The sequence below is a fragment of the Malaclemys terrapin genome, chromosome 17 (genome assembly GCF_027887155.1).
Source record: "Malaclemys terrapin pileata isolate rMalTer1 chromosome 17, rMalTer1.hap1, whole genome shotgun sequence".
Classification (NCBI taxonomy): domain Eukaryota; kingdom Metazoa; phylum Chordata; order Testudines; family Emydidae; genus Malaclemys; species Malaclemys terrapin.
This window is the reverse complement of record NC_071521.1, coordinates 10,582,894-10,609,184: the sequence shown is the minus strand read 5'-3', so window position 1 is coordinate 10,609,184 and position 26,291 is coordinate 10,582,894. Positions and strand designations below refer to the sequence as shown.

Here is a 26,291-nt window from a genome sequence, read left to right as displayed (position 1 = left end):
GACTTACTTGCCAGCAATAAATAAATTACAACGATTTGGATGTGTATATTTATTTGGTTTTCCTAAAGGTAATCAAGTATTTTAGGAAAAAGTGAGAGAGAGAGTGGCCACCAGCAAGAGTTGCTGGCCACACTCTTGAGGCCACATAAAAAATTTGTCCTGAGAAACCCTGATCTACCCAATCGTGAAATGAGATTGCAGTTTGTGTGCATCTATCTGAGCTCGTTTTAATGTAAGTAGCTCAGGTACTGATGCTATAGGAGAGTGCGCTTAAGTGTGTGCTAGCTGCCTGAGTAATTTAACCAGGGTTCCTGGCAGTCTTGTCCAGCCTTCGCTGAATTGCACACTGCCACAGCTTCACTAAGCTGGTAGCTGAGTCAGCTAGATTAAAGGTAGATCAGCTAAATCCACATGAGCTGTAATCACACCCTGTGATTGCAGTGTAGACATACCCCAAGTGTGACAAAAGAGAAGGGGATTGAAATGGGGAAAGGAAGAGAAGTTGAGGGCAATACTAATAAGTTCACATGGTTACAGAGGTTAGCAATGTATCTAAGTTAATAGTTCCCAATCATTTAAGAGTATTGTTTGGATTTCTTGGCCCCAGACCTAGACATGGTTAACTGGCCTACTTCTTGTAGATGTCACAGCAGAAGTGGGTCTTGTGGAGGTATTTAGAGGGAGGAGAAGGTAGAGTGACCTTATGGATCAGCTCAAGAAGTGTGTTTCATGCTTGAGAGTTGGCATGGAGTCCGTTGCAGGAGAACTGGACAACTAGGCAGTCAAGTCTAGCATTACTGACAGAGCAGTGGGTGACATGATGACATACAAGAAAGAAGAACTAGAGAGAGAGTCATAAAGGACGTTCAAGGTCAGGATGTGAAACTAACTTGATTTGGTGGTGGTAGGGGAGTGGGGAATGTGTGTGAGAAAGATGACCTTAGCAACTCCCTTTTGTATAACTGGAGAGAGGCAACACAGGAATAGGGAAAGGCAGTCTTACATTTTAGTAACAAATACGCATGCTTGTAAAGCTAACTCTACAATTTAAGACACACAGAAAATTAATTTAGAGTTTGTTTTCTAGCTATTTTCATCTAACTGAATGTTGGTTGGTTGGTTGATTGCAAATCTTGTGTTATAATTGGAAAGCATATTAGTTACTCAGTTTTAATCTCCAGTGATGATCATTCTCCAAGCCAAATATATGATCCTCTGCAGTTTAATTCAAAATTTTTAAAAATTTCTATTTTAGATTCTGTACCTGTTGAATTCATCCAAATGCAGCATGTTCATTATTTGGCATGAATACTCAAAAGCAGCAAAAGTAATTAATGTCTCATATACCTGATGTTATCCAAGTTTAAAAAAAAACCCAAAACGCATGCAGGCATCTTAAATGACTGTCTACTTTTCTCCATGAAAACAGAGGAATAAGGCAGGCGTACTAAAGAATGTATTGTTACAGATCTATTATTCTTCAACTTTTCACTTTCAATCAAGATACACATTTGTATCTAAAAAACTGCTGAAAGCACAATTTCAGTGCATCCTCTGCATCTGAATTAAACTGGGGCTTTTTTTTTTCCCCAGTGCCCCACTCTACCCACCCGTCCCTAGTATAAGTAGCAAGAGACCATTTTCTGAAGGTCGTCTGAACAATTTCAAAGGCGATAACAAATCAAAATGTTCCCTGCATCTAATATCAAACACGGCTGGTGCCAACACTTATTAGAGAAATCGGATTCAACCCCCCCCTTTCACCCAAACACACACACACACATCCAGCTTTGAAGTGGAAAGAATGCAGGGATCAGAAATTACCCAAGAGACAGTTCTGGCTGTCTTTGAAGCTTTCCTTTGATACTACTATTTCTTTTCCTCTCTTATGCTAGGAGGCTAAAAGCTGCCTTTTTTATTGATATGGGGTAATTAATGAAGCCATAGCATTAACATAACCCAAGTTCCTTAACATGATAATTCAACTGAGACACTTATGTTTCTTTAAATAAGTCTAACTAATGCAGAATTAGGAATTTGGCTGTGCAGTAATGTTAAATACCCACGCCAAATATGCCATGTCATGGTTCTTCCCCATCTCTGTATTTACAGAAAAGCAGCCTGTCAGCATGCCAAACAAACCTGAAGAAGAGCTCTGTGTAGCTCAAAAGCTTGTCTCTCTTACCAACAGAAGTTGTTCCAATAAACGATATTACCTCACCCACCCTGTCTCTCTAAACAAATCTTAATGCAATTTTATTTCTATTAGCAGAATTAGGATACTAATGGCTCAGTTCATGAAAGCCTGCCCTCAAGGATGAGCTGCATGGATTTATTTTTTCAGGAATCTGTATCGCATTACTAATAATTAAGGCTACGATTTTGTCACGGAGGTTGCAGAAGTCACGGAATCCGTGACTTCCAAAGACCTCCGTGACTTCAGCCCTGGCAGCTGGGAACTGCAGGGTCCCGTTGCCGCCTTCCCGCAGCAGCAGGGAACTATGAGGTACCCGCACCGCCTGAGGCACCAGGCCCCCAAGCTCTGAGCCGCCACAGCGGGGTAGGGGGACCCCCCACAGCTCTCTGCCAGGCACCACGGCGGGGTTTGGGGACCCTGGAGCTCTGAGCCCCCATGGGTGTGGGGGCCCTTGAGCTCCCAGCCACCCCACAGCTGTACAGCCCCTTCCCATTTTATCATGGCTATTTTTAGTAAAAGTCGGTGATGGGTCATGAGCTTTCTTTATTGCCCGTGACCTGTCTGTGACTTTTACTAAAAATAACCATGACAAAATCTTAGCCTTACTAATAATTACTTTCCATGACTGGATTCCAGTGCACTATGAGTATGTCAAAGTTTGAAATTAGGGGAGGCACAATGACACCACTACAGCTACAGACTAATTAAAATGCATCACTATGCAGCGGATGTAATGGGCCAGCAGTAAAGCAGAGGAGACTGCACAGCCATCAGAATACAGCATCTACTGTATGGAAAAACTGCCAGGTCTCACCTATTCTTTTTCCAAAAAATCCAACAAAAAGGTGTGCGGCGTATAGGTCTTTTGAATGCTTCATAATTAGGGCCCTACTTGAATAGCGAGATTGTCAAAAAAAATTGCAGCTGAGTTGTGGACAAGCCATGGAAAATTGCAGAAAAGTAACAACAATCTTATTATTTGAGTAATAAAGTCCATTATTATTTTTCCATGATTTTCTGCTGTTGGCAGCCCGGGACTGAGAGCGGGGACTCCCGTTGTCAGCCCCACACTTGGCAAGACTCCTGCTGTCAAGGGTTAGGTGGAAGCTTAATATTGCAGAATCCACAATTTCCGCAATATTGCAAGTTAAGTAGGGCCTTATTCATAATTCAAATACAACCAGACTTTTTAAGAAAATGACTGGTTCTTATTTCTTTGCCAGTAGGCAAAAATCTTAAAGACACCCACAAAACAAACATTGTCCAATTTCTCCCCGTGTTAGGTTAAGACCATCTGCTAGATTTATTTTTTCCTCTTCATTTTGAATACAGTGTTATTTTTTTCTCATCTGAATAAAAATGATTGACTAATTGCATTTGCTGCACTTGGATAGAGTAGAAGCTAGCTATTTGGCAGCTTCCTCACTCAGCTCTGCCAATGTACTTCCATAATGACCTGGAATAACCTGGCTATTCTAGTCCCAAATTTGTTTTTTTGCAACTACCAATTGTTCCTAATTATGCCAACCCTGTGTGGCTCAACAGCGTCCAGGAGAATCCACCAAACTCACTGCATCTATAAATCCTAAACTCTGATCCTTAAAAGTATCAATATTTACCCCATTCTCATACCAAACTCCCCAGCATTTAATGTAACATTGTTCCTCTCAAAGATCAAAACCACATAAAACTTATTCATGCCCCTGGCACACCTCCATTTGCCTTCCTGTTTCTCTTCTGATCCCCCTTCCCCTCTAGCCTCAAATCATCTCCTGGTCCTATCTTCGCACTCAATCCTCCAGTTTTGGCCTCCTAGTTCTGTCTTGGAGCTCTCCAGTGAGGGGGCTCTTCTTACTTCTGCTGCCTCTTCTGTCCAAACTCTCCCCATCCTTTCCTCCAAGCCACTTCCTGTGCATATTTCACCTTAAACTGTTACTGGATCTGCCCCACTGGAATGTTGGGGAAATTAAGTGAATGATGTTTGTACAGCAATTTAAACATAAAGCACAATGTAACTACTACTATTATTCTAACTTCTCTTTCCTATTTGGTTTATGATAAAGACAGAAACATAGGAATTGCCACAGTAGATGAAACCATTGGTCCATTTAGTCAAGAATTTTCTCTCTCAGAGTGATGAATACCAGATGCTTCCAAGAAGCATGCAAGACATCATGAAATGGACACCTATGAAATAACCCCTGCTCATAAGGAAAATTTCTTCCTAACTCCTTTTGTACTGACTCTCTTCATCTCTCTCTCTATAAAAGATGATGTCTGAAATCTCTCCACAATTCTCTCAATTTCCTTCTATCCCTCTGTCTCTTCTTTTTTGGTTCAGGCTGGGAGTAGAAGAACTGGAGTTGCAGTAGGAAACTGCTCTAAAATGCTTTACCCACAGCGTCTGTCGCAAGGGAAAAGGAAATGGAATTTACTATAATCACGCCTTCCCAGCAGACACAGTAAGTAAAGAGCATTACTGCATGAGTTCAGCCCTACTCTTCCTCTCCAATTACCAACATATTTAATTAGGGAAAAACAGGTAACCCACTGCTTGTCAATATGCATTCCAGTTGGGCAAACTAGCAAGCTACATATTTATTCACTCAACATTTTAAAGTCAAAATTGCTGCTGGTTTAACTGGACACAACTTGGTCAAACTCAAAGGAGTTATGCCTGCTTATACCTGCAAATAATTTGGGCCTTCGGGTTTGGGACTAGTAAAGTCCTAGACTAGCCTAGTGGAATAGTGAGCTGACAAGTGAGTGACACAAGTTCATACAGTCTCACTTAGGGTGACCAGACAGCAAGTGTGAAAAAACGGGACGGAGGAGGGGGGTAATAGGAGACTATATAAGAAAAAGACCCAAAAATCGGGACTGTCCTATAAAATTGGGACATCTGGTCACCCTAGTCTCACTGCAGGAGTTGGCAAAGACTGGAAGTGAAGGTGAAATGGTACACTCCTCTCATCAAATTATCAATGCTTTTTAAGAGGAGTAGGATTATCATTTTACTTGCATGCAAGACCAGAGGTTTTATGGTTTTTAAAAGTCTCCTTTTATTCCCTAATATCCAAAATATCTCCTGCTCGATGGTGTATCTGATGGATAAGTGAGGTTTTACCTAACCTGCATTACTACGCATGCAGATTTAAAACCAGTGCGCTGTCAAGCAATTTCTATTCTCCCCACTCCAAAAGGGAGAAAATAGAGTTGTACTTCCCTTTAACAGATGGCTCTTAACCTCTTCTCTGGAAGAGAGGTTCAAACTCAGCCACTGAACTCAAGGGTCAATACATAACATGCTGCTGTGCACTAAAACACAGGTCCTCTTTTGAACGAAAAAAATCTCTCATTATAACATGGCCTATGGGTGCCACATGCTCATCTAGCTATAAAGAACTTTGTATTTTAATGGGATTCATAATAAGGGGAGAAAGCTCCCGAGAGAACGTGAATGACAGAGGTGCTCAGTACTTGTTACTGGCAAGGGTGAGTTGTGGTGGGTGTCTCAGCAAGAGAGCCTATTCCATTCTGAAAAGAGAAAATAAAACTAAGCTGAAGGCTGTCAGGTCCCATTAACATCCTTTGAGGCTATACAGAGAGCCATATGGAGTGTGTGCAGTCAAAAGAAAGTAGAGGTTCAAGCAGGTTGAATTTTTCATAAAGCAAATCACTCAAGGAAATACAGGTTATACTTTCTTTAATAGCTGCTGTTCAAGAGGCACTATTACCAACCAGCAACTTATTGAGGGCTACCAATGATTTTCATAGCAGAGTTTATCAACTCGAGTATAAAACTAGCCCAAGATTTCCCAGTGGCTCTCAGAGAAAAGAAATGTGAACCCTGGGCTATTGATGTGCTGGTACACTGAAAAAATGTTTCCTCAGTAGACACTATTAATGAGGCAACTGTGGTCTAAGGTGATAAATTAGAAATTCAAGCAAGGGCACCAGGGCTTAGAGAAAAATCAGACGCTTGGGTATGAAAAATCTGAGTGAAGTGTGCTAAATTTAAAGCTGAAAGCTTTGCAAAACATCAGCCCAGCCTCTTGTGATGGTTTCTTGTTCGCAAACATACTTCTGATGAGACTTCTTTTTTGGAGTTTCTCAAAAAACAGCTATCAGGTAAGTATGAAGTATAGCCCTACTAGAGATGTGAAAACCCTACCTTGCCATCTTCAGTGTAGACATTTTCATTATATCCTTTTACTATTGTCCGGTCAATGAAGAGACTCCGCATCACCACTATCACTTTTAGCACTTTTCCTAAGGTAACCTGTCAATAACAAGACAAGGACAAAAACAAAGCTGAAAGAGAGCAGGCTGAAGTCTGCGTTCACAAGGTCGTGGAGTTAATTGCTTACATTTGTGGGAATTTCAGTTTGCAACATTTTACAGGAAGATGAAAATAAAGATCAAAAATACTGTGTGCGTTTGTGAGGAAGAGAGGCAGATTATAAAATACAGAAGAAGTAAATAGTGTAGACCATTTGTGTCTGAAAATGTTTGAGATCATGAAATTCACCTGTACAGATATGACACTGCCAAACAACTCTCTCCTCCTTAAATTAACAAAACCCAATATGTCAAAAATACTGAGCAAATGTGATTGTTTTCAATATATTTTATGCTCCCCAACAGAACTGCATGCATAACAAATAATTTTTAAAAGAATCAGCAGACTTTTCTAATGCTACCCCTGAAATGCATGTTGAGGGTTTAAAGCAAAACATAACAAAAATGTAAAAGGGAAAGGGGGGGGGGGGTTACTGTTAGCAGCAAGACTCTGTATTGCACATTACATGCAACGTGATTTCTATGCAATTGTGGCATCGTAAAACATGTACTGGAAAAACTTTCATGCTTTGACATTTTGGGGTTCACCCAGACCAGTAATGGGTTTGATCACTGTCTGCCTTGAAACCTTGGGTGTCTTGTGGCCACTCTCACATTCCTGGAATGTCTCACATTCTGGTACGTGCGGAATGGCGTAGTCTTGCCCACGGTCTCCTTTTCTGCTTTTACTGGTTGGCCTGGCCAGGACTCATTACATAGATCAAATTGCTTTGTTTCTTTGTCTCCTAAGGTGAAGGATAAAGATGGAGTATGTCTCTGTTCCTTATATCCCCAAAGGGTTTGTTTTTGTCTTACAAGCCAGGAAGGCCTCCGGGAGATTCAGGCTCCTGTCTCTCCCTGGGGCACAGGACCCACGTTGTCGAGTTCAGGACCAGGATAACCCCCTGGTTTAGCTTGATGGCTTTGTTTATTGATAATATGTAAATTGAGGTAAACCCATTTCTCTTTGTTTAGGACAGACCTGTTTATCACCTTTACCTAGGCTAGGTTGTCTTGTCTTAAAACATGTTCTAGTAACATCATACAGAGGGAATTCATAACTTCGCATACAACATTAACACATGCATTTTACAGTGATATTTATAACCAGAGTGGTGGTAGCTTTTATAGAATACTTTACATACTTACCTTTTGGATAAATACCATGGCAAGAGACTGGGTGAAGTGAGTTAGTTGGGTCGGTCTCAGGAGAGACAGAGTACCTATGCTAGTGGGCATTAGGGCTCTTAGAGTCACACATATCAACACAAACATGACAAGTGCCGAAAAAAGGGTACTTATATAGAAATTGGGTCGCCCTTTTTATCATACTCAGAGGAGGAGGTCTCCCCAACCAGCAAGCCAGAATATTTAGTCAGATTTTTTGAATATTAACTTGATCCTGCATAAGTAATGTACCATGTAGTATGTTAACATTTCATCGTAACTTCGACTTAATAAAAAAATTAAATAAAAGAAGATTAGCTTGATGCCCCTTTGGGAAAAAAAATAAATGGGGTAGGGGAATGAAGTGGTTGCAGGGGGAGATTACAGTTACAAGAGTAAAAAAAAGTTACAATTTCAATAGTTGTAAAGGGATATTTACCCCTCTATTTCTAATTTATTCTGTAAAGAGTAAATATATAAAAAGTAAAACTAGTGTCAAAGGAAGTCTGTAGGGGCCAGTGGAGTATAAGAACAGAACTAAGCCTTAATTACTGAAAAAATACAATAATTAAGAAAGCATTTTAATGTAATATCTATTTACTTTTCAAAGATTAGTTTGAGTTTTAAGGTTGTTAAAAGGATGCGTGTCCAACAAGGATTTCTGTCTTTGTGATTAGTTATACAGACAGCATTACATAGTTTTTCCTCAAAGGAAAATCATAAAAGTGAGACAATATCGGTTAGATTATTTAAATCCATCTCCCAGCCAGTAGAGGACTATTTTCTACTTATGTTCTCCAGGACTTTGTCCAGTCTAGATTAAAATGCACCAGAGTGATGGTGTTTCCACTGCTAACCTTGACAGACTATTCCACATTCTAATAAATCTCATTCTCCATAGTTTTTCTGATTTTTTTTGCCTTTATTCTTCTTTTCTTAATTTCAACTCATGGCTCCTAGTTATCATTGTACCACTTTTAGTAATTCTCAATGCTTGGGGTGAGATTCTCATCCTCACACTGGCCCCTGTAAACAGGGTAAAGTGGCTCTAGGAGGCCTGTATACAGCTGTGACAGGATAAGAGATGATTTTTTATTGCTCACCAGGACACCGAGCTGGATGAACAGGGAGAGGGCATATTCCAAGCTTGCTGCCATCTCCTGCCAAATTTTGTCTTCATCAGACAATCATCCAGGTACAGGCAGAAGTGAATGCTTTCTTCTTAGATGGGCACCATGACTGCTAGGTATTTTATGAAGATCCTTGATGCTGTGCAGAGTCCACAGGGCAGTACTTTGGACTGATGGTTTTTGGGCCCCAGTGCAAATCTCAGGGGTGTCCTGTGGGCTAGGTGGATGACTGCGTAGAATTACATGTCCAGTCATGAACCAGTCTTGAACCTGAAGAGATGGATTGATGGAGGCAAGTGTTACCATCCTGAATCTGAGCTGGGCAAGTTAATGCTCCATCCTGGGGCACAGAAGACAAAGTCCTGAAATCTACCCTGGGTCTTTTACCCAGTGTAACACAACTTTACTGCAAGGCCACCTGCCCTCTTTTATAAATGACTTATATATACACATGAATCTAACAAAGAACCTGTTACACTGCTCTACAGCCAAAATGCTTTTGAAATAAATGTAGTCAAACTTTACTAATTCTGGGTCACTGAGAACGAAAATGATGCTTAAAATTGTTGATTGGCTCTAGTTTTCAAAATATGCTATTGGGTCAGTATATACGACCCTTGACTTGGGAATGGCAGAGGATAAGTGAGTTATAAAGGGAAGGGATCTCAATTTAAACCAGAAATGACTAAAATACATCTTTGACTGGATCTATGAATAAATCTATGACTGCGTTTGGACACTACTTGCTTTTTAGGCAAAACAATGAATGATGCAATCTGAAGCTGGTATTGCGTCATACATGATATGAATTGCATCATGTTATTCCTAGAAGTCATGGATGATGCAATCATAATGAAGCTTACATCACTCTGCTGAACAAATTGCCCTATATCAGCTCTAGAAATCACAGTGTCATGCTCTCTTATTTGTCAGTGTTTGATTTTGCAAAGGGACACATTTCTGTTTAGCCAAAGTGAGCACTTGTGTGAACAGTGCAGATAACTTCTGCTATGTTTGTGGTGACGTGACTTTTGCATCACAAAAGCGCAGTATAACCACTATGGTTAAGAAAGCCTATCACCTTTATTTTGGCTGCAAAATTGGAGATCAGGACAAGAGGTGGGCCCCACACATATGCTGCAACACTTGTGCAACAAATCTTCACCAGTGGTTGAACAGGAAAAGGAAATCTATGCCTTTTGCAGTGCCAATGGTTTGGAGAGAGCCAACAGATCATACCAGCAATTGTTACTTCTGCATGGTGCCTCCAGTTAGGAAAGGTGTGTCAAAGAAGAAAAAGTGGACTGTGCATTATCCAAACATTCCATCAGCTATATGCCCAGTACCCCACGGAGAAGGACTACCGGTTCCTGATGCACCAGAATCATTCTCACTTGAGTCAGACGAGGAAGAGGATGAAACTTCTGGTCCTGAACCATCAATGTCACAGGACCCACATTTTCTCCCATCCTCCTCCTCTGAACCACACCTCATAACACAAGGTGAACTGAATGACCTTGTCAGGGATTTGGAACTACTCAAGAGTAGGGCAGAGCTGTTGGGCTCCAGACTACAGCAGTGGAATCTCCTGGCAGGTGATGGAAACCCTCACATGTTCCGTGACCGTCAAAAGGATCTTGTTCCATTCTTCTTCATGGAAGGTGATCTTGTAGCCTGCAACAACATCGATGGTGTGATGGCAGCCCTCAACATCGTTCACAATCCAGATGAGTGGAGACTGCTCATTGATTCATCGAAGACGAGTCTTAAAGCTGTTTTACTGCATAATGGCAACGTTTTGCCATCAATTCCAGTTTGTCATGCAGTCCATATGAAGGAAACCTATGACAACATGAAACAACTTTTGAGATGCATAAACTATGACCAACATCAGTGGCAGCTTTGTGGCGATTTGAAGGTTGTTGCTCTCTTGCTTGGTCTACAGACTGGATACACAAAGTACTGCTGTTTTCTCTGCGAATGGAATAGTCGTGCAAGAGATTCCCACTACATCAAGAAAGATTGGCCACTCCAACAGTCATTGGAGCCTGGGAGGAAAAAAGTGTTCAGCATCCACCACTTGTTGAATCAAGGAAGATTTTGTTACCACCCTTACACATCAAGCTGGGTCTGATGAAGAACTTTGTCAAGGCCATTGACAAAACACAAGCAGCTTTTAAGTACCTCCGTGGAAAATTTCCAAGGTTAAGTGAAGCTAAGATAAAGGAAGGTGTCTTTGTTGGTCCTCAGGTTGGTGAACTTCTTCAAGATGATGATTTCACCATGCACTGCGTGGCAAGGAAAAGATGGCATGGAAAGCCTTCCAGTTAGTGGCAATAAATTTTCTCGGAAACAACAAGGCAGACAACTACAGGTTGTTGGTGGAAAACCTCCTCAAGGCATACAAAAGCCTTGGTTGCAACATGTCACTAAAGAGACATTTTTTGCACTCTCATCTAGATTTTTTTCCATCGAACTGCGGAGCAGTGAGCGGCGAGCAATTTCACCAGGACATTGCAACAATGGAGAAACGCTATCAGGGCAAATGGAGCCCATCAATGCTCGCAGACTATTGCTGGACAGTGACAAGAGATGCTCCATTTAATGAATACAAGAGACAAGCCAAGAAGCGCCGAGTAGACACTGAATAGGACTAAACTATGTACATAATAGTTTTTTGCCTTTTGTTTCATAATAAATTTTATTTATATAACCCTTTTGCTGATTTTTAAAGTGTTACATAAACAGGACAGGTGAAATATTATCATGTAAAGCAACCATAAACACATGAAAAGACCTAGGTTTACAATTTATGATTAAAACTCTACTATCTACACAATATACATAGACATAAAATGTAAAAACTTAAATATCTTAGAAACAGTAGCCAATCAGTTGTTTTAATTGTCATATTTGAATTCAGCACATCAAAATACATACTAAATAGCACATTTTATCTCTGAAGCAGACGACTTCTCAAAAATTGTAGACCAGTGTTATTGAAATATGTGCTGTAAGTTGTGAATTTTAGCACTTAGGTACATTGCAACTTTCACTCTTTCTAAAGTTACGTTTTAAAAATGATCATTCTGGGGTCTTCACAGCTGCCAGGTGTTGGAATATTACGTTTCCTATTTCATACCAATGTTTTCTTGACAGTGGAGTTCCAGTAGTTTTTATGGCAGAAAAAGAGGGAGTGGGGATTTCAGCAATTAATTTATTCAGGAACAGAGTAATCCACAAATTGAAGGGGTTGTGGCTCCTGTCAAGCAGATTAGGGAATGGAACAGAACTAGAAGCAGAAATTTTGGAAAGGTCACTGTGGTAAAGAATGATTAATCGTAATTTCTGTAATGTCACTGAAAGAATGAGGCCAGTAATACTGCACTCAGCAATGGCTGTACAACAGCCTGTCACCTAAGTGGAGAATGCTGTGAGATTTGGAAGCCACAAGAGCTCCCCATAGCTCCTTTCAGTGTGGAACAGAGTCCACATTATTTACAACTATAAATACTTTTATTTTGTCTGTAATGATCAAGTGTCATAAGAAGTAGTCATAAATTGCTTTACAGGTCTCTCGTCTTGATTTCAACAGCATTTTACAGTTCTCCTACAGAGAATCCTCAGAGGAATACGTTTTGTTCTTGCACATGTGGGGCTAACTTGGCCCAGACAATAGGAATTCATGCTTAGAAAAGATCTAGCTCTGGAGTATAATTTACATTTTCAGGCATACAGCTGTGGCCCCGCAGATCATCTGATAGTAGGGAATAAAACACTAATAGCCCTTACAAAGGGAGTAATTTGATAGTTCTACTCTGAGTTCCAGCAGTGCAGGTCTCTTCTTTTGGAGGTCAAGCCCCACCTGGCCAGTCCTTTTTAAATGAACACTCAATGTACCCCCTTGACCTGCACAGATGATAATCAGAGGGAGCTATTATCAGTGTAGAGATCTGCTACTTTTCAATTTAATTAAAGTGGGCAACATTTTTTCCCTTCTAAAGCAAACTTTTCCCATTAAACTTCAACTTCTTCTGTCGATACCCTGTTAGACAGCACTTGGCTTTTTAATATTTCGCCTGTAGGATATGTGCCAACTTGCCCTTGATGTAGAAAATTTTAATTCAAATCAATACATGTACAAGGTCACTTTAAAATTCAATTAATATGAATGGAAAAATATGCCCCACAGTTCTGTGAGCTGAAAATGGAACAGCTGCAAGTTAAACACTCAGGTAGCTCCTGTTTTGGTTCTGTGTCTACTAACAATGCTATTCTAACTTGGTTTTAACCACTATGTGCTCAGTCTGACAGCTGAGATATTCATAATGCTGTTTCCTAAAATGGGAAGCTCCAGGGTAAGGAGAGACAATATACTGAAACATACAACTTTACTGACAAAATAGGGGTGAAATAAAAATCCCTTTGTAAAATCCTAGATATAAAAATATTTTGTCTACCACTAATAGAACTCCGAGGGCAGATGACTAACATTTTAAGCCAAAAATGAGGGGCACTTAGGAGAGGTAATCTGTACATTTGATTTTGTTATTCTTAGACTCCTATCAAATGCTCACTTTAATTAATTTACTGACAGAAAAGGAAGCAAAACCAGTTTTTTTCTCTCCAAACTGGTAGTAGCAAGGTCAAAATTTAGCTTGAAAAGGTCAAAATTCTGTTTGGAGAAAATATCTTTAAATCTCCTCTTTGTAACTTTAGTACTGTACTGAAAATTATGACAAACTAATTCACTCTTATAGGCACTAATTAAATACTATTATAAACATCCTCTGTTAGATTTATTTTATATTTTGATTTTAGGAGAGAGGTTGCTGAAGGCACCAAGTTCCAGTACTATGCAGGAAAATTCCCTAAACTCCAGATTGCCTCTCAGCATCCCAGGGAATCCTCTGCTGATTTGAAATGCAGATGATCTGCAATGCAGAGCTAAACAGAAGAAATATTATTTTCAGTTCACTTGCATACCTCACTGCTAATGTCACAAGGAATGAGAGCGAGAGAGAGAGAGAGAGAGAGGTGTGTGTGTGTGTGTTTGTTTGTATATATACGGATGTGTTTTCATTCACCTTAGGAGACAGTAATGCATCAACAAATTAAAAGCATAATGAAGCTGTGCACGTTCAGCAGCAAAAGGCCAGCCCACCTGCTCCTTGCAAAATAGGCAGACCTACTCTTTTTTCTCTTGTATCTTGATAATCAGCAGAACAGCCACGAATCATACGGTACGTGTATTGAGAATACAAGCATTAAAAAAGCAACAGACTTTCTATTAGTTATTTTTTCCCTCCATTTCTCTCTCTCATCTGAGGCTGGTATGAATGCTGCAATTCCCTTCACACAATCATTATTCTTTAATGATGCCTATTTGTAAATAGCACGATAGGATGCAATTAAGCCATTAGAGGCTAAATAAACCAACATGCTAATTAGGTTCCTTACAAGAATTTTTTTTTTAAATGTAGAGGCTGGAATTTACCTTTCATTAATCTAACTTAATTGCAATAGTGCACGTTAAAAAGTCAACACAAATTAAGGTCCTTAAATGATTTTCCCATATTAAGGATCAGTTGGTGATCTTTTCCCTCAGTAACAAGGCATATTCTGTTAATAAGGAAACCAAACTGCAAACAATATTGCTAAAAGGTTAGAAAACAGGTTTTGCCTGTGGGCCAGTCACATTTATGGTATAATTATCCCAGTCCGATAAAGATTAATTTGCTACTGAAGACAAATAGTTTCTTAAGGTTTGCTTTCCTCATTCTAAATTTTAATACCCCAGTAATATTACTGGGATGGGATGGGAAGATGTCTGACTTCCGTCAACAAATAAGAAGCTCTACTAGAGCGTCAAGATGGATCCTGGACACTCTGGAATTGGATGCATATTCACCTATACAGAGGAATAGAAGCTGAATAAACTCATCTCCCGCTTCTCTCCACCTCTCCCTGCTTCCTCACCTTACTAACTCTCACACACCAAAAGCAGGTAGAGAGCAACACCACTCATCCTCCAGGGCTCTGCTGCTCATAGATTATGTTGGTTCCATAGAAGTTCTTCCCTATCTACAACCCATAATGTGACCTGCCCTCCCCACTGCTTGTCCCTGACCTGAGGAGACAGTCATGTACCAGCAGCAGAGGGAGACAGGTCAGACTGTGATGGTCAAAGAAGGTGGGGTTTGATGCAGGGACAAGTGGCTGAGATCGGTTCTTCTAGTTCTGACTCTGGCAAAAGAAGCTGTAACTCAGTGGCCCAGATAAATACTGGAAACTGGCCAGTCTCCAAAATTTTAAACACCTTAGAATTTATCAGTGCCCTATTAAAGGTTTTCTGACATTTGGTTGCCTGTTCCCATCATACTTATGCACCATATAAAGTTCAATGTAAATACAGAGAGGAGATATTTACAATGGTCACTTTTAAAATTTGCTAATTTTGCTTTAGAAAAATAGAGGAGGAAATATGACAAATGCTGAGGAAATGTTAGTTATCAAGAACAACTAGCAGCGTTTTAAGGATGAAGACTTATACTGATTAGCATTGGGGGAAACAGGGATTTTTTTTTAAAGTCAAACATTGTTTAACTGCTCTCAGGATAATATCTTATAGAACAAGATTCAATTTGATGTCTTTTTTAATTGTCAAATTATAAACCTCAAAAACTGAATTTCCAATATAAAATGGTGGCAATTTTAACTAAAGCACTGTAGCTACAATATATAGAAAAACAAAAACTGAGCCAAAAAAGTCTTCCATCTTAGTGAACAGATGTCTAGCCCATTTGCAATTAATACGACCCAATTCCATACAATCAGACTGCTTAAAATGCCTGGAACAAGATTTAAAAGTTAAAATGCAAATTATCTGATTTTAATGAGAATGAATGGAAACTATGTCAAAAATCTCTCTCCTTTTAGGGCATGAAAAGTAGATGAGGGAAGCAGTAGGTAAAAATCTAGCTAGCAGTATAAATGTATACAATGAATTTATCATCAAAAAGATTGCTTGATAACAAAATATGAGAAGAAAATGCTATTTCTGAAATGAGCTTTGTTTTGGCAGAAAGAATTTTCCAAAATTAGAATTCAGTTATTTAAATCATTATGTGTTAGAAACAGCTCAAAACAATAAAACTCTTCCAGTGTTTTTTAAAACATTTCCCCAGTGTTTATATCTGCTATAGTGTTCCTTTTATATGCTTTTATAATGTTAGAAGGTAGTCAGTCCTTTGACGTCTGGTGACAGAGAGGCAGAATGGTCTAGTGGTTGAAAACAGAAGAACTTGGTTCTATTCCTGAATTGCTGTGTGACTTTGGATAAATCACAACTTTCCTGTGCCTCATCTGTAAAATGGAGCTAATGCTTACCTTAATTTGTAAAGCCCGTTTTGATGCTTGAATAAATATGCTACTATATATATTGGTATTATCATTAAAATATCACACAACAAGATTTTGAATTTTGATAATGGTCACAAGATGGCTGAAAACAACCACACTGTGAAAAGTCTTTATAGACACAGGGCAATTGAAATAGTTGAATTTTTAGAGACACACTACCTTAAAACCAAAGATGACATTTACAGTGGCAATTCTACTGTTTCCAATATTGGTATTCTCTTTTCCTAGCCTTATAATCATAGTAAAGCTTACGAAAATGGTTAGTTTGGAAAGAATGGAAGCAGACAAATGATATTCTAAAATAACGAAAGAATGGAAAGGACAAATGATATTCTGTGGGTCTGCCAAAATCAGGAGAGTTCCACTGCAAAGAAACAAAATCCTGTCTTCTTAACCTGTATTACACCTATTGCAAATAAAGCTGTACTAGTTTTGATCACCCCAGTAATATGAAAGCCAACAGGGAAGAAAGCTCTAATTATTTTTAAATACATTGTGCATTTCACAATTTGTTAAAATTTTAGGGTATGATCCATTTACTTTTATTGGCACTACATTGATTTACACCAGCTGAGGATCTGACTCTGAATGTACAGCTGCATTTTGGAGAAAAATGCTGACTGCAAATCTTATTAAAAGTGACTTTGCATGTAATCTTGGCATTATGGAAGCCCAGGTGAGAGAGTACATAAAAATGTCTACCTGCTTCACACTAACTGGTTCACTACAATCATAAAAAGGGATTTAAGTAAAGTATGAGTATTTTTTATTCAAAATTGAAGCTTTTCTTCTGATTATTAAAAGGCAGACTGCAAAATGCTTAACAGTGACTTCGGGCTCTCACTTTGCAAGGGTCACAAATGACTTCCCATTTCAGCATGGCTGCTGCCACCACAAGGAAGTATGCCTGATATGATCTCTGAGCATGCTTTAATTCACACTGAGAGCTGGTATGGTCCCTTCACAGACCAGGATACAGGGACCGCTAGGTGGCTTGCAGCTCAAGCACAGGAATGTTTATTAAGATAGGGTCCATGTTCTGAAATTTTTCCAAACTCCTGATTTAGGGAGATGAGTTCTTTCCCCAGGGCTGTGATCACCACAAAATAACAAAGAAGACAGTTGATCTCACAAGAAACACACCCTGTTTCACAAATAATGTTGTGTGTCCAGGAATATAACAGGTTAAATAATCAAAGAAACAACCAAAAGTCATAATTCATGTATTCTTAACATATTAGGGAAAGTTTATCTGTTTACCATCCCATGATCTGCGGGGCCACAGCTGTATGCCTGAAAATGTTTACCATCCCAATTCAAATATTGTAAGCTACTGGAAGTTGAGCAACAAAGTCAAAGAAAAACCTTAAAAGAGTCCTCTGTTCACTCCACTGCCACAGCAAATTAATTTTGCATAGCACTTTTATTGAAGCTGATCTAAAGTGAATGTTTGTCTTCTTTCATGCATAGATACAAGTAAAAAATTAATTGAAAAATCAATAGTGTAGATTGGGATTAAACTGCACACTGAAATACCATGATAAACAGCTTTTAAAAATCAGTTGAGGATTTCACACAGCTCTGAAAGATGTCAATGATTTATGTGTTTGGTCTATGCAGCATAAATCCAAGCTAATGAGGTACAATTGTTGTGTATAAATCTGAGTTGTCTGGGAGAAGCAACAGCCACATAGGATTGCATGTAGGAATCTTTCTGAACTAACATTTATGCTTCTCAAAATAGTTTAGTATCTTCTTGCTTACTAGTGATGGCTTGTGTTGAAAGATGTATGCTGCCAACTGAGGACCAAGCTTCACATGAAGGTTACTACCAGCTGAAAGCAAGCCTGCAGGTCTACTTTTGTTTACCAGATGGTGTCTTTCAAATGAGAACTACTACTTTTGGGACACTGAAGGAACTGTGATTACAATAGTCACAACTGCTATGGTTAAAGTTGCAAAACAATTTCTAAATTCTCAAAACTTTCTGGAACAATAATCTTTTGGGCTAACATTTTCAGTGTTGGGTCTCTTCCTGGAGGTGATTTGCTTGGGAAAGTTTGAACAAATTCCTTCATACTTTTGAAGTTACAAAAGGGCTAGCAAGCATATTTTTACCACTTCCCCCATAAAGATAACTACGAACAGCTAAACTTCAAACTAGACACTCAAATAGGTCATGATAATAGAACATGCATTGCTCAGTCTGAAAATTAAAATGTTTTAAAACAAAGGGCAAGATCATCCTCTGAGTGAGGATTTTGCGGGGGGAGGAGGGGGCTGGAAATTATGAAGTTCTCCTTGTGGAATTGTCTTGCCTTTGATTTTTTGGGATAGGGCGTCAAAGTTACATCCCTGCTACACATAGAACAAACGGGAGGTTGGTTCCCCAAACCAATGGGCTTCTCTTGGCCTCTGCATGTGCCCTCTCCAGCTCCCTAGCAGGGCCGCCCAGAGGGTTCAGGGGGCCTGGGGTCTTCGGCAGCGGGGGTCCTTCCGCTCCAGGTCTTTGGGGCACTTCGGTGGCGGGTCCCGGAGTGAGTGAAGGACCCGCCGCAGAATTGCCGCCGAAGACCCAGAGCAGAAGAAGCTCCAGGTCTTCGGTAGCGGGTCCGGGACCTGCCGTCGAAGACCCGCCGAAAACTCTCATGGGGGCCCCTGCGGGGCCTGGGGCAAATTGCCCCACTTGCTCCCCCCGGTGGCCCTGCTCCCTAGAAGCAGGATTCCAAATACATATCCCGAAGCCCCACAATGAGAGTTACACAGCGTGAAGGGTTAACTTAACATTGCGGGAGGCAGGCTGCCTCCTTCTCACCATGTTTTTGAGCCAGTAGACCCCTTCCATAACTTCCCCTGCACTGACTCGCCATTTTGGTCTCTTCCACTCACAAAGGGAGAGGGCACAATCCAGCCCAATGTTTGAAAATATGGGCCCTCAAGGTCACAACAATTTGGGCCTTCTTAATATACTTGTTTCTCATGCCAATACCTTTATTAGTAAGTACCGTATATACTTTTCTTGGTCAACTGAATTATTTTAGAGCATGCTGGATGCCTTGCAGTACAAAAGCAAGACATAGCCCCCTGCTTCAGAGAGTTTACACTATAATTTCAGACATAATGCAAAATTGAGAGGGGATAAAACAGTAGTGAAGGGATCAACAATGGTTGCATCAATGAGATTATACAGTTACTCAATAAAGACTACTTGGCAAACAGATTGGTGGTGCAATTTTTTAAAATAAAATAAATGTCCTTTGAATCACTATTTGAAGTAAGAGAATGAACCAGTAGTCTGTGGCAGAGAAAAAGTGCTGCTGTGCAGAAACTCTAAACTGGTCTTACTTGGGACTCTCACTCACATATTGACAAGTCACAAGTATTAGGGAAGACTCACTTTTCTCTAGTGGCACCGGTACCAGTCTCACTGCCCATCACATAGCACCTTTCACTGACTGATTGTGGCTGAAACCAGCAAAAGCTTTTATGGCAGTCAGGGGAAAATGGAAGATTCTATATTGGCAACATGAACTAAGACAGATGGGAAATAGAAGGAATAGCTGCCTGAAAAGAAAAATGATCATTACATGACCATATACAACAAATAACATTAAAACAAAGTTTCAGGATCTCTGATTGTGGATTATGTGAATACCAACTGAAAGGGAAATATAACTTGTTCAGTACACTGCAGTTATCTGGTACCAGTAATCATGTCCTTGATTTGGTGGTGGTACTGTGACAGGTACACAGAGGGCAATTTAATCATGCAATCCAGCATGTTATTACTTATTGCAAAAAAGAGTCTCTTCCAACAACAACTCTTCCAACCTACTTTATTCCTTACCTGTACTCTGTCAATGTGCCCAAATCACAATGTATGTTTGGGACTTGATCCTAAACAGTGCTGAGTGTCCTCAACTCCCACTATAATAAAATAAGTTGAGGGCGCTCAGCCTTTAGTAGGAGCTGCTCTGAATCCAGCAGAGTTGGGTTCAAAGTGAAAATGGCAACAAATATTTTCTCATACTGAAAATGTTATAAATAAATAAACCTAAGAGCAAAGGCATCATGAGGACTACCATTTTATGGCCCCTTAGATATTATGCGGTTCCGTTTCATTAATCAAACAATTGCAAATGACATGTTTTAATGCCTATGAAAGCCAGCTGTTTACCCTCTGACTCAGTTAATCTCTTAATATTTTTTTCTGTTCAAAGAAAATTAATAATGGGATGTTAGTTTATTAACAAACTAAAAATCAACACAGCTAAACTTATGGATAAATGAACTCATCCTTTTAAGGAATGTACAGGGAATTTACCCATACTGAGGATTCTAAAGTCTACAAACGCTACAGGAACAGCCCAGATTCTAGATGGCAACTAACACTGAGCCACAAATATGCTTACAGTTTGGTTTAGCTTTGGCTCAGACTGGACATTAAATGAAAGCTTGAATTCTTTTCTACATCCGATTAACTAAAGTTTCCAACAAAGTGACCAAAAAAGAAGGTTAGAATGACTACTGGGGTATTAGAATTATAAATCAGCACACCTTGTGCAAGTCTTTCCTTTCTCCTGTTGAGAAATATAAATGTCAGTGTAAAATGGGATTAAATGACCCAACATCTGAAATTGAAGGCCAATGTATTAAGATGACTCCATGCCTTCTTGTTCAATTTTGTCAAAGATTCTGGTTTTAGATTCATTTTAATATTCACTATAACTATAGAAGATGAAAGGAAGCACTAAGTAAACCAAGAAACTCCCACCTGTTCATGCTCTCTGTATGTGTGCATATATATCTCCTCAATATATGTTCCACTCTATACGCGTCCGAAGAAGTGGGCTGTAGCCCACGAAAGCTTATGCTCTAATAAATTTGTTAGTCTCTAAGGTGCCACAAGTGCTCCTGTTCTTTTTGCAGATACAGACTAATACGGCTGCTACTCTTAAACCAAGAAAGGTATTGTTAACCTGTTCAGGTTTCAGCTTTTTCTGGTTCCATAGTCTATGTCTCCTTGAGACCACTTTCCACGTGGATATTTGTTATCTAAGATGTACAATACCATCAGCACAGTACCTAAGTGCTAATGTTGGATGCCCTTGTAGAAATTACCCTAGTTTCTGAACCCTTTTATGACAGTGTTTTAAAATACATATACATCCATATCTACCCACACAGCTGTTATATCCAATCTTTCCAAAGTTGTGTATGGGATAATGAAAAATTAATCATAAAAGGAAATGGAATGAGAAGTTAGATGAAAAAGACTGAATAGGTCCCAGCCACTTCCTCTCCCACCTATAGTATATATATTTTTTATTTTATTTTAAATGTGCCAAATAATGGGATTTCTATCACTTACCTTGATAGCGCAAAAATAGCTAAATACATTAAAAGTGTCACACGGCCACTGCTCAACACCCTTCAAAAGGTTAATCTTGTATACTAAAAATTTTAAAAGCTCTCTTCTTGCCATTAACACAGCAGCTGCATGTGAAAATTGATGTGGCTGATAGGTCCTTGTGGAATAAAAGCTTGTTCGCTCAGACAGAAGTAACTCTAATATCTTGGACCTGTTTATCGATAATCCAGTCTTTACTGCTCATTCACTCCGATGCCAAATTCCTGACTTCATCATGGAACAGAAACTCACTGACCCAGAAATAATTTGAACAAACCTATATCACTGAGGATTTTTTTTACCCCATTAAAATCTCCCGCCCTGATAATGCTGCTGAAGGCATGGTTAATGTGTCTAAGGCTGGGTAGACTCAATCTTCCACAATCACATTTAATAGTTTAGGTATTAAAGTAGCACATTAATCCCTTTAAAGGGAGGAGCTATTTTTGACCATTTACTTTTCTTTTCAAAACAAAAAGCCCTCTATATTAAACGATTAATCTTTACACTATATCAAATTAGGAGAATATGGATAATACAGAAGATCTTAATACTAAGAATATTTGCTTCTCCAATTAAGAATCAGCAACAAGAGTTGATCCTGCTCCCACTGCACTCAATGGCAACACTTCCTTTCACTTCAATGCTGCAGGATCAGGCCATACTCAAGATGGCAAAATCTTTTTAGTGTCAAATGACACACAGTCATTCTGATGTTATTTATCACACTTTTTATCAGTGCAAAAATCAAAGAAATATATTTCCCCTCAAACTCATCTAATGCTTTTCCTGTTCAATTAATAATCTTTCCTGCAACTCCTCCATCAGAAATGCAAAGCGGTCCTGGGAATCACATTTTGCAATGTCTGTGGGCTGATTCCCACAAAGTCCTCCTGATTCTGAACTCTGCCAATATGTCTTCCAGGACTGGATCAGTACTTTTTGTTTTTGGACTAAGTCAAATATATTTTCCCATCTTCCTTACCAAGGGGAAGAAATGAACTACATTTTTGTACAGCCTCAGGCACACTACTACTCTGAAATGTACTTGAGTCTTTAGCAATGTTCATTTTAAGAACAGCAAATTAGTCTGTTAAGCATTTAACCCCCACTGGATTACCTCAAAACCAAATGGTGGAACTTACCAGAAGCATTGCAGAGGTTCCATTTGGCCTGGATAAATGGATAGACATCTCAGGAAACATCCTATCAATGCGGCTGATCACATCATCAACATACCTACCAAACAAAACAAAACAAAACCCCCAAAATTTTAGAAGTCTATTTATGCCACATATGCAGCAATTAAAACAATCACAAAGATTGTGGTACAGATTTCAAAATCCATCTTGACAAACCATCCAATAGGTAACAAGCCAGAAGTTTTATTCTAGCCAATGTGTGCAAGGAATGGTGGGGAAAGGAAGAAGAGGTGGATGGCTGATTTCCTCCCCTCTTCCTAATTAGCTACTGCATTTCCAAAGGCGAGAGACTTCCCCCTCCTACAGAGCACCTGAAATCAGTAGACTCCCTCCACACCTTCACAGCAAAACTCCTCCAGAATTTTCAAGCGTTTGTAAGGCTGTGCTCCCAAAATACTTTTTAAGCACCTTTCTGTCACACCGCTTGCCATCGGTTATTGGTCAAGGATTGGTCCATGACATTATATAAACTGACTTTGTATTACATTTGTGATCGTCTCTAATTCAGATATCATCCTTCCACTCATCAGTCAGAGCTGGGTGCACTTTATAAGTTTTTTACATTCCATTCAGCTATCACTGACACGCACCAGCAAAGCTCAATGATAGAAGCGCAGTAAACTGGAAGATCACTTTGGAGCAATATGAAAGTCTACAGCTCACAAATACACCCTTTGAATAATATGCTAGGATGCACTAGGAAACAGAAGTTTAGCACTGAACTTCTAGCAATGTGCTCTCATTGAACTCCATTCATACCAATGACAGCTGTATTTCCTTAGTAACTAACATACTTCAAAGAGTCACACACGTTTAATATATTGTGGTAAACAAGGCAACCCAATGTGAAAGCAGAGAGAGGAGCAATAAAGGAATAATTCTAAACTAAATGAGAATAAGTGATTTTTTTCAAAAAATAACTTCACTCTGGCAAAATTATATTGAATATGTGACAACATGTGGGCGCATGAGGTGCTATAAAGTTTAAATTGCCTCTTGTTTGAGAAGACCTACATAATTCATTCATGGCTTTCCAATGCCAGAGTAATATAGCTATTCTGAAGTGTTGGTCCTAAAGATTTTATAGCACCCCACCTACATACACTATTTCAGAATGCAAACCTTTTGTACTTCATGGAATTTAAATTATAAACATCTCAGGAAGGAACTTGTTCTTTTTGTCTGTAAGGCACTATGCACACTTACGGTGCATTAAGTAATAATTATTGATAATAAAGATAATATAGCAAACTAACTGCACACTAAAATAATGATGCATAAATACTATCATTATAAAGATGAATGCAAACACACATTAAAAATACTCATGAAAATAGTTGCTGCTCATGAGTAAAGTCGAAGTTTAGATCCATAACATGAATGTTAAAAATATACATATATGTTCAAAATACAAAATTGATTAGACTATTTTATGTACTAAACTTTAAAGTACCGTATATACTCATTCATTAGCCCGTTCATTTATAAGCCGAACCCCCAAGATGGTTAGGTAAAAACAGCAAAAACTGTATGACCCTTTCATAAGCTGACTCTATATTTCAGGGGTTGGCAAACTTTGGCTCCTTGCCCATTAGGGTAAGCCACTAGCAGGCCTGGACGTTTTGTTTACCTGGAGTGTTCACAGGCATGGAGCCCCTCAACTCCCAGCGTCCGCGGTTTGCCGTTCCCAGCCAATGGGAGCTGCGGGAAGTGGTGCACTACTTTCCGCAGCTCCCATTGGCTCAGAACGGCGAACCGCGGCCACAGGGAGCCGAGGGGCTCCATGCCTGCAGACACTCCAGGTAAACAAAACAACAATGTATTAGATATTCAATTCAATGATTCCATAGAGTTTAAAATCATCAAATTTTGGCGGAGACCCATTTATAAGCCGACCCCCGCTCTTTGATGTGTCACTTTTTTACCAAAAATATTTGGCTTATGAATGAGTATATATGGTATATTTGTGAGAATGAACTGAAATATTTAAAAAACAATCACTTTGATGGTTACTAAATTGCTTTAACTAGTTTTTCAGAGTTCTCATACCCCTATGTCGATTGTTTTTATTTTTGCAGTGGCTGAGCAAATTTATTTTTGATTTTTTAAAAATTGGTGTTTTAAAACTAATTCAAATATCTTTTTATATGTACCACAACTCAAAAAAGTTTCAAATCAAAGTCTGAGACCATTATTACAAAGTAACAGCCTGGAGGGATTTTTATATCAAAGTTATAAGCCTCTGACAACAAGGGTTTATAGAAAAGCTAAACTCTAGTGGTGTGAACTGTGCCACTGGAATAATAAAACCCCCCATAAAATCTTTGTATTCTGAAAAAGTTAACAAACCCTTTTCAAAGCAGGAAAATACAGGGCACACACTCTGGCTCTTTAAGGACAGGATCAGATGGGGTGCTACTGGGTTGCTTCTGAATGCACCTACAAACAGCATGAGATGGTTACAGAGCTACAAATTGAAGAAGGTATACATGGACATGTTTACATATTAGCATATGCTTAGGCTTTGAAAAGAGTTTTCACAATATTAGCTAACTACCACAAAAGTGAAAATAAAACATTTCTGCATCTAAGAACTATTTCTCACATGGAATTATTTGAACTGTTTAAGGAGGGTAAGCAATTTTGAGATTTTGCTTTTTAAACTATGTTTTAAATTATTCTTTTTAGTCTTATTTGGTAAAAAAACCCAAAGGAATCTTTTCACTGGGGACATTTAGGCTTTGATTGCTATCTTGCAGTAACCCAAATTCACTGCTGGGCATCATCAGTAAGTCAGTGATGTTGTATTTACTCATGCAATTGGTGAACTCGATCCTCTTATTGCAAATAAAGAAGGGAACTACTGTAACATTTTAACATAAAAAACTGCTCCTTCCTGTTACAAGGGGGAAGAGGAAAACAAATGGTTTTTATCCATGGAAATGAAATTGACTCTCAGCTTGCTAACTGATAGTGGAGTCAGAATCAGTGTAAGTAAGGAATGTCTTCCTTAAAATGGTGAAAGAGGAGAAATGCATGACAAAGCTCCAAGATAGTCTACATATCAACAATATGTATCACTGTCACTTCAAACATTCCTGCATCTGATACATTTCTATTCTAAGCATATGTCTGTGTGACTTGAATCCAGTTACTCCAGACTCTGCAAAAAGCAAATTCAGCTGTCACTTGTGTGTGAAAAAAGAGGTCATTGCTAACCATATGCTAATTAAGAAATATGGAGTTTCTCCTTAACAGATCCTCAATCAATACACAGCATAGCCTTGGACAACAATGCAAATTATTGCAGAATTTAAATAAAAACCTATGGCAACAGATTTTGGAGTTTCAGGTGATAATTAAAATGGAATGAAAAATGAACTTTTAGAAGTATTATGCCACTTGTCTGGCATATATAAAGC

At 39.1% G+C, this 26,291-nt stretch overlaps 1 protein-coding gene across 4 annotated transcripts in view; it reads right to left on the bottom strand.

Annotated features, from left to right (window-relative positions):
• Nucleotides 1-26,291, bottom strand: part of MED27 (mediator complex subunit 27) — a 180,883-nt gene that overhangs the window by 22,673 nt on the left and 131,919 nt on the right. For 2 of the 4 annotated variants that reach the window (XM_054007643.1, XM_054007642.1), the window contains exons 4-5: nt 22,813-22,906; nt 6,372-6,479 (exon numbers count right to left, since the gene is read on the bottom strand). In XM_054007643.1, coding sequence (XP_053863618.1) covers nt 6,372-6,479; nt 22,813-22,906 — 202 coding nt within the window. Of the gene's footprint in view, nt 1-6,371; nt 6,480-22,812; nt 22,907-26,291 lie in introns of those variants that run through there. The other 2 variants (XM_054007644.1, XM_054007647.1) reach the window with 2 other exon arrangements.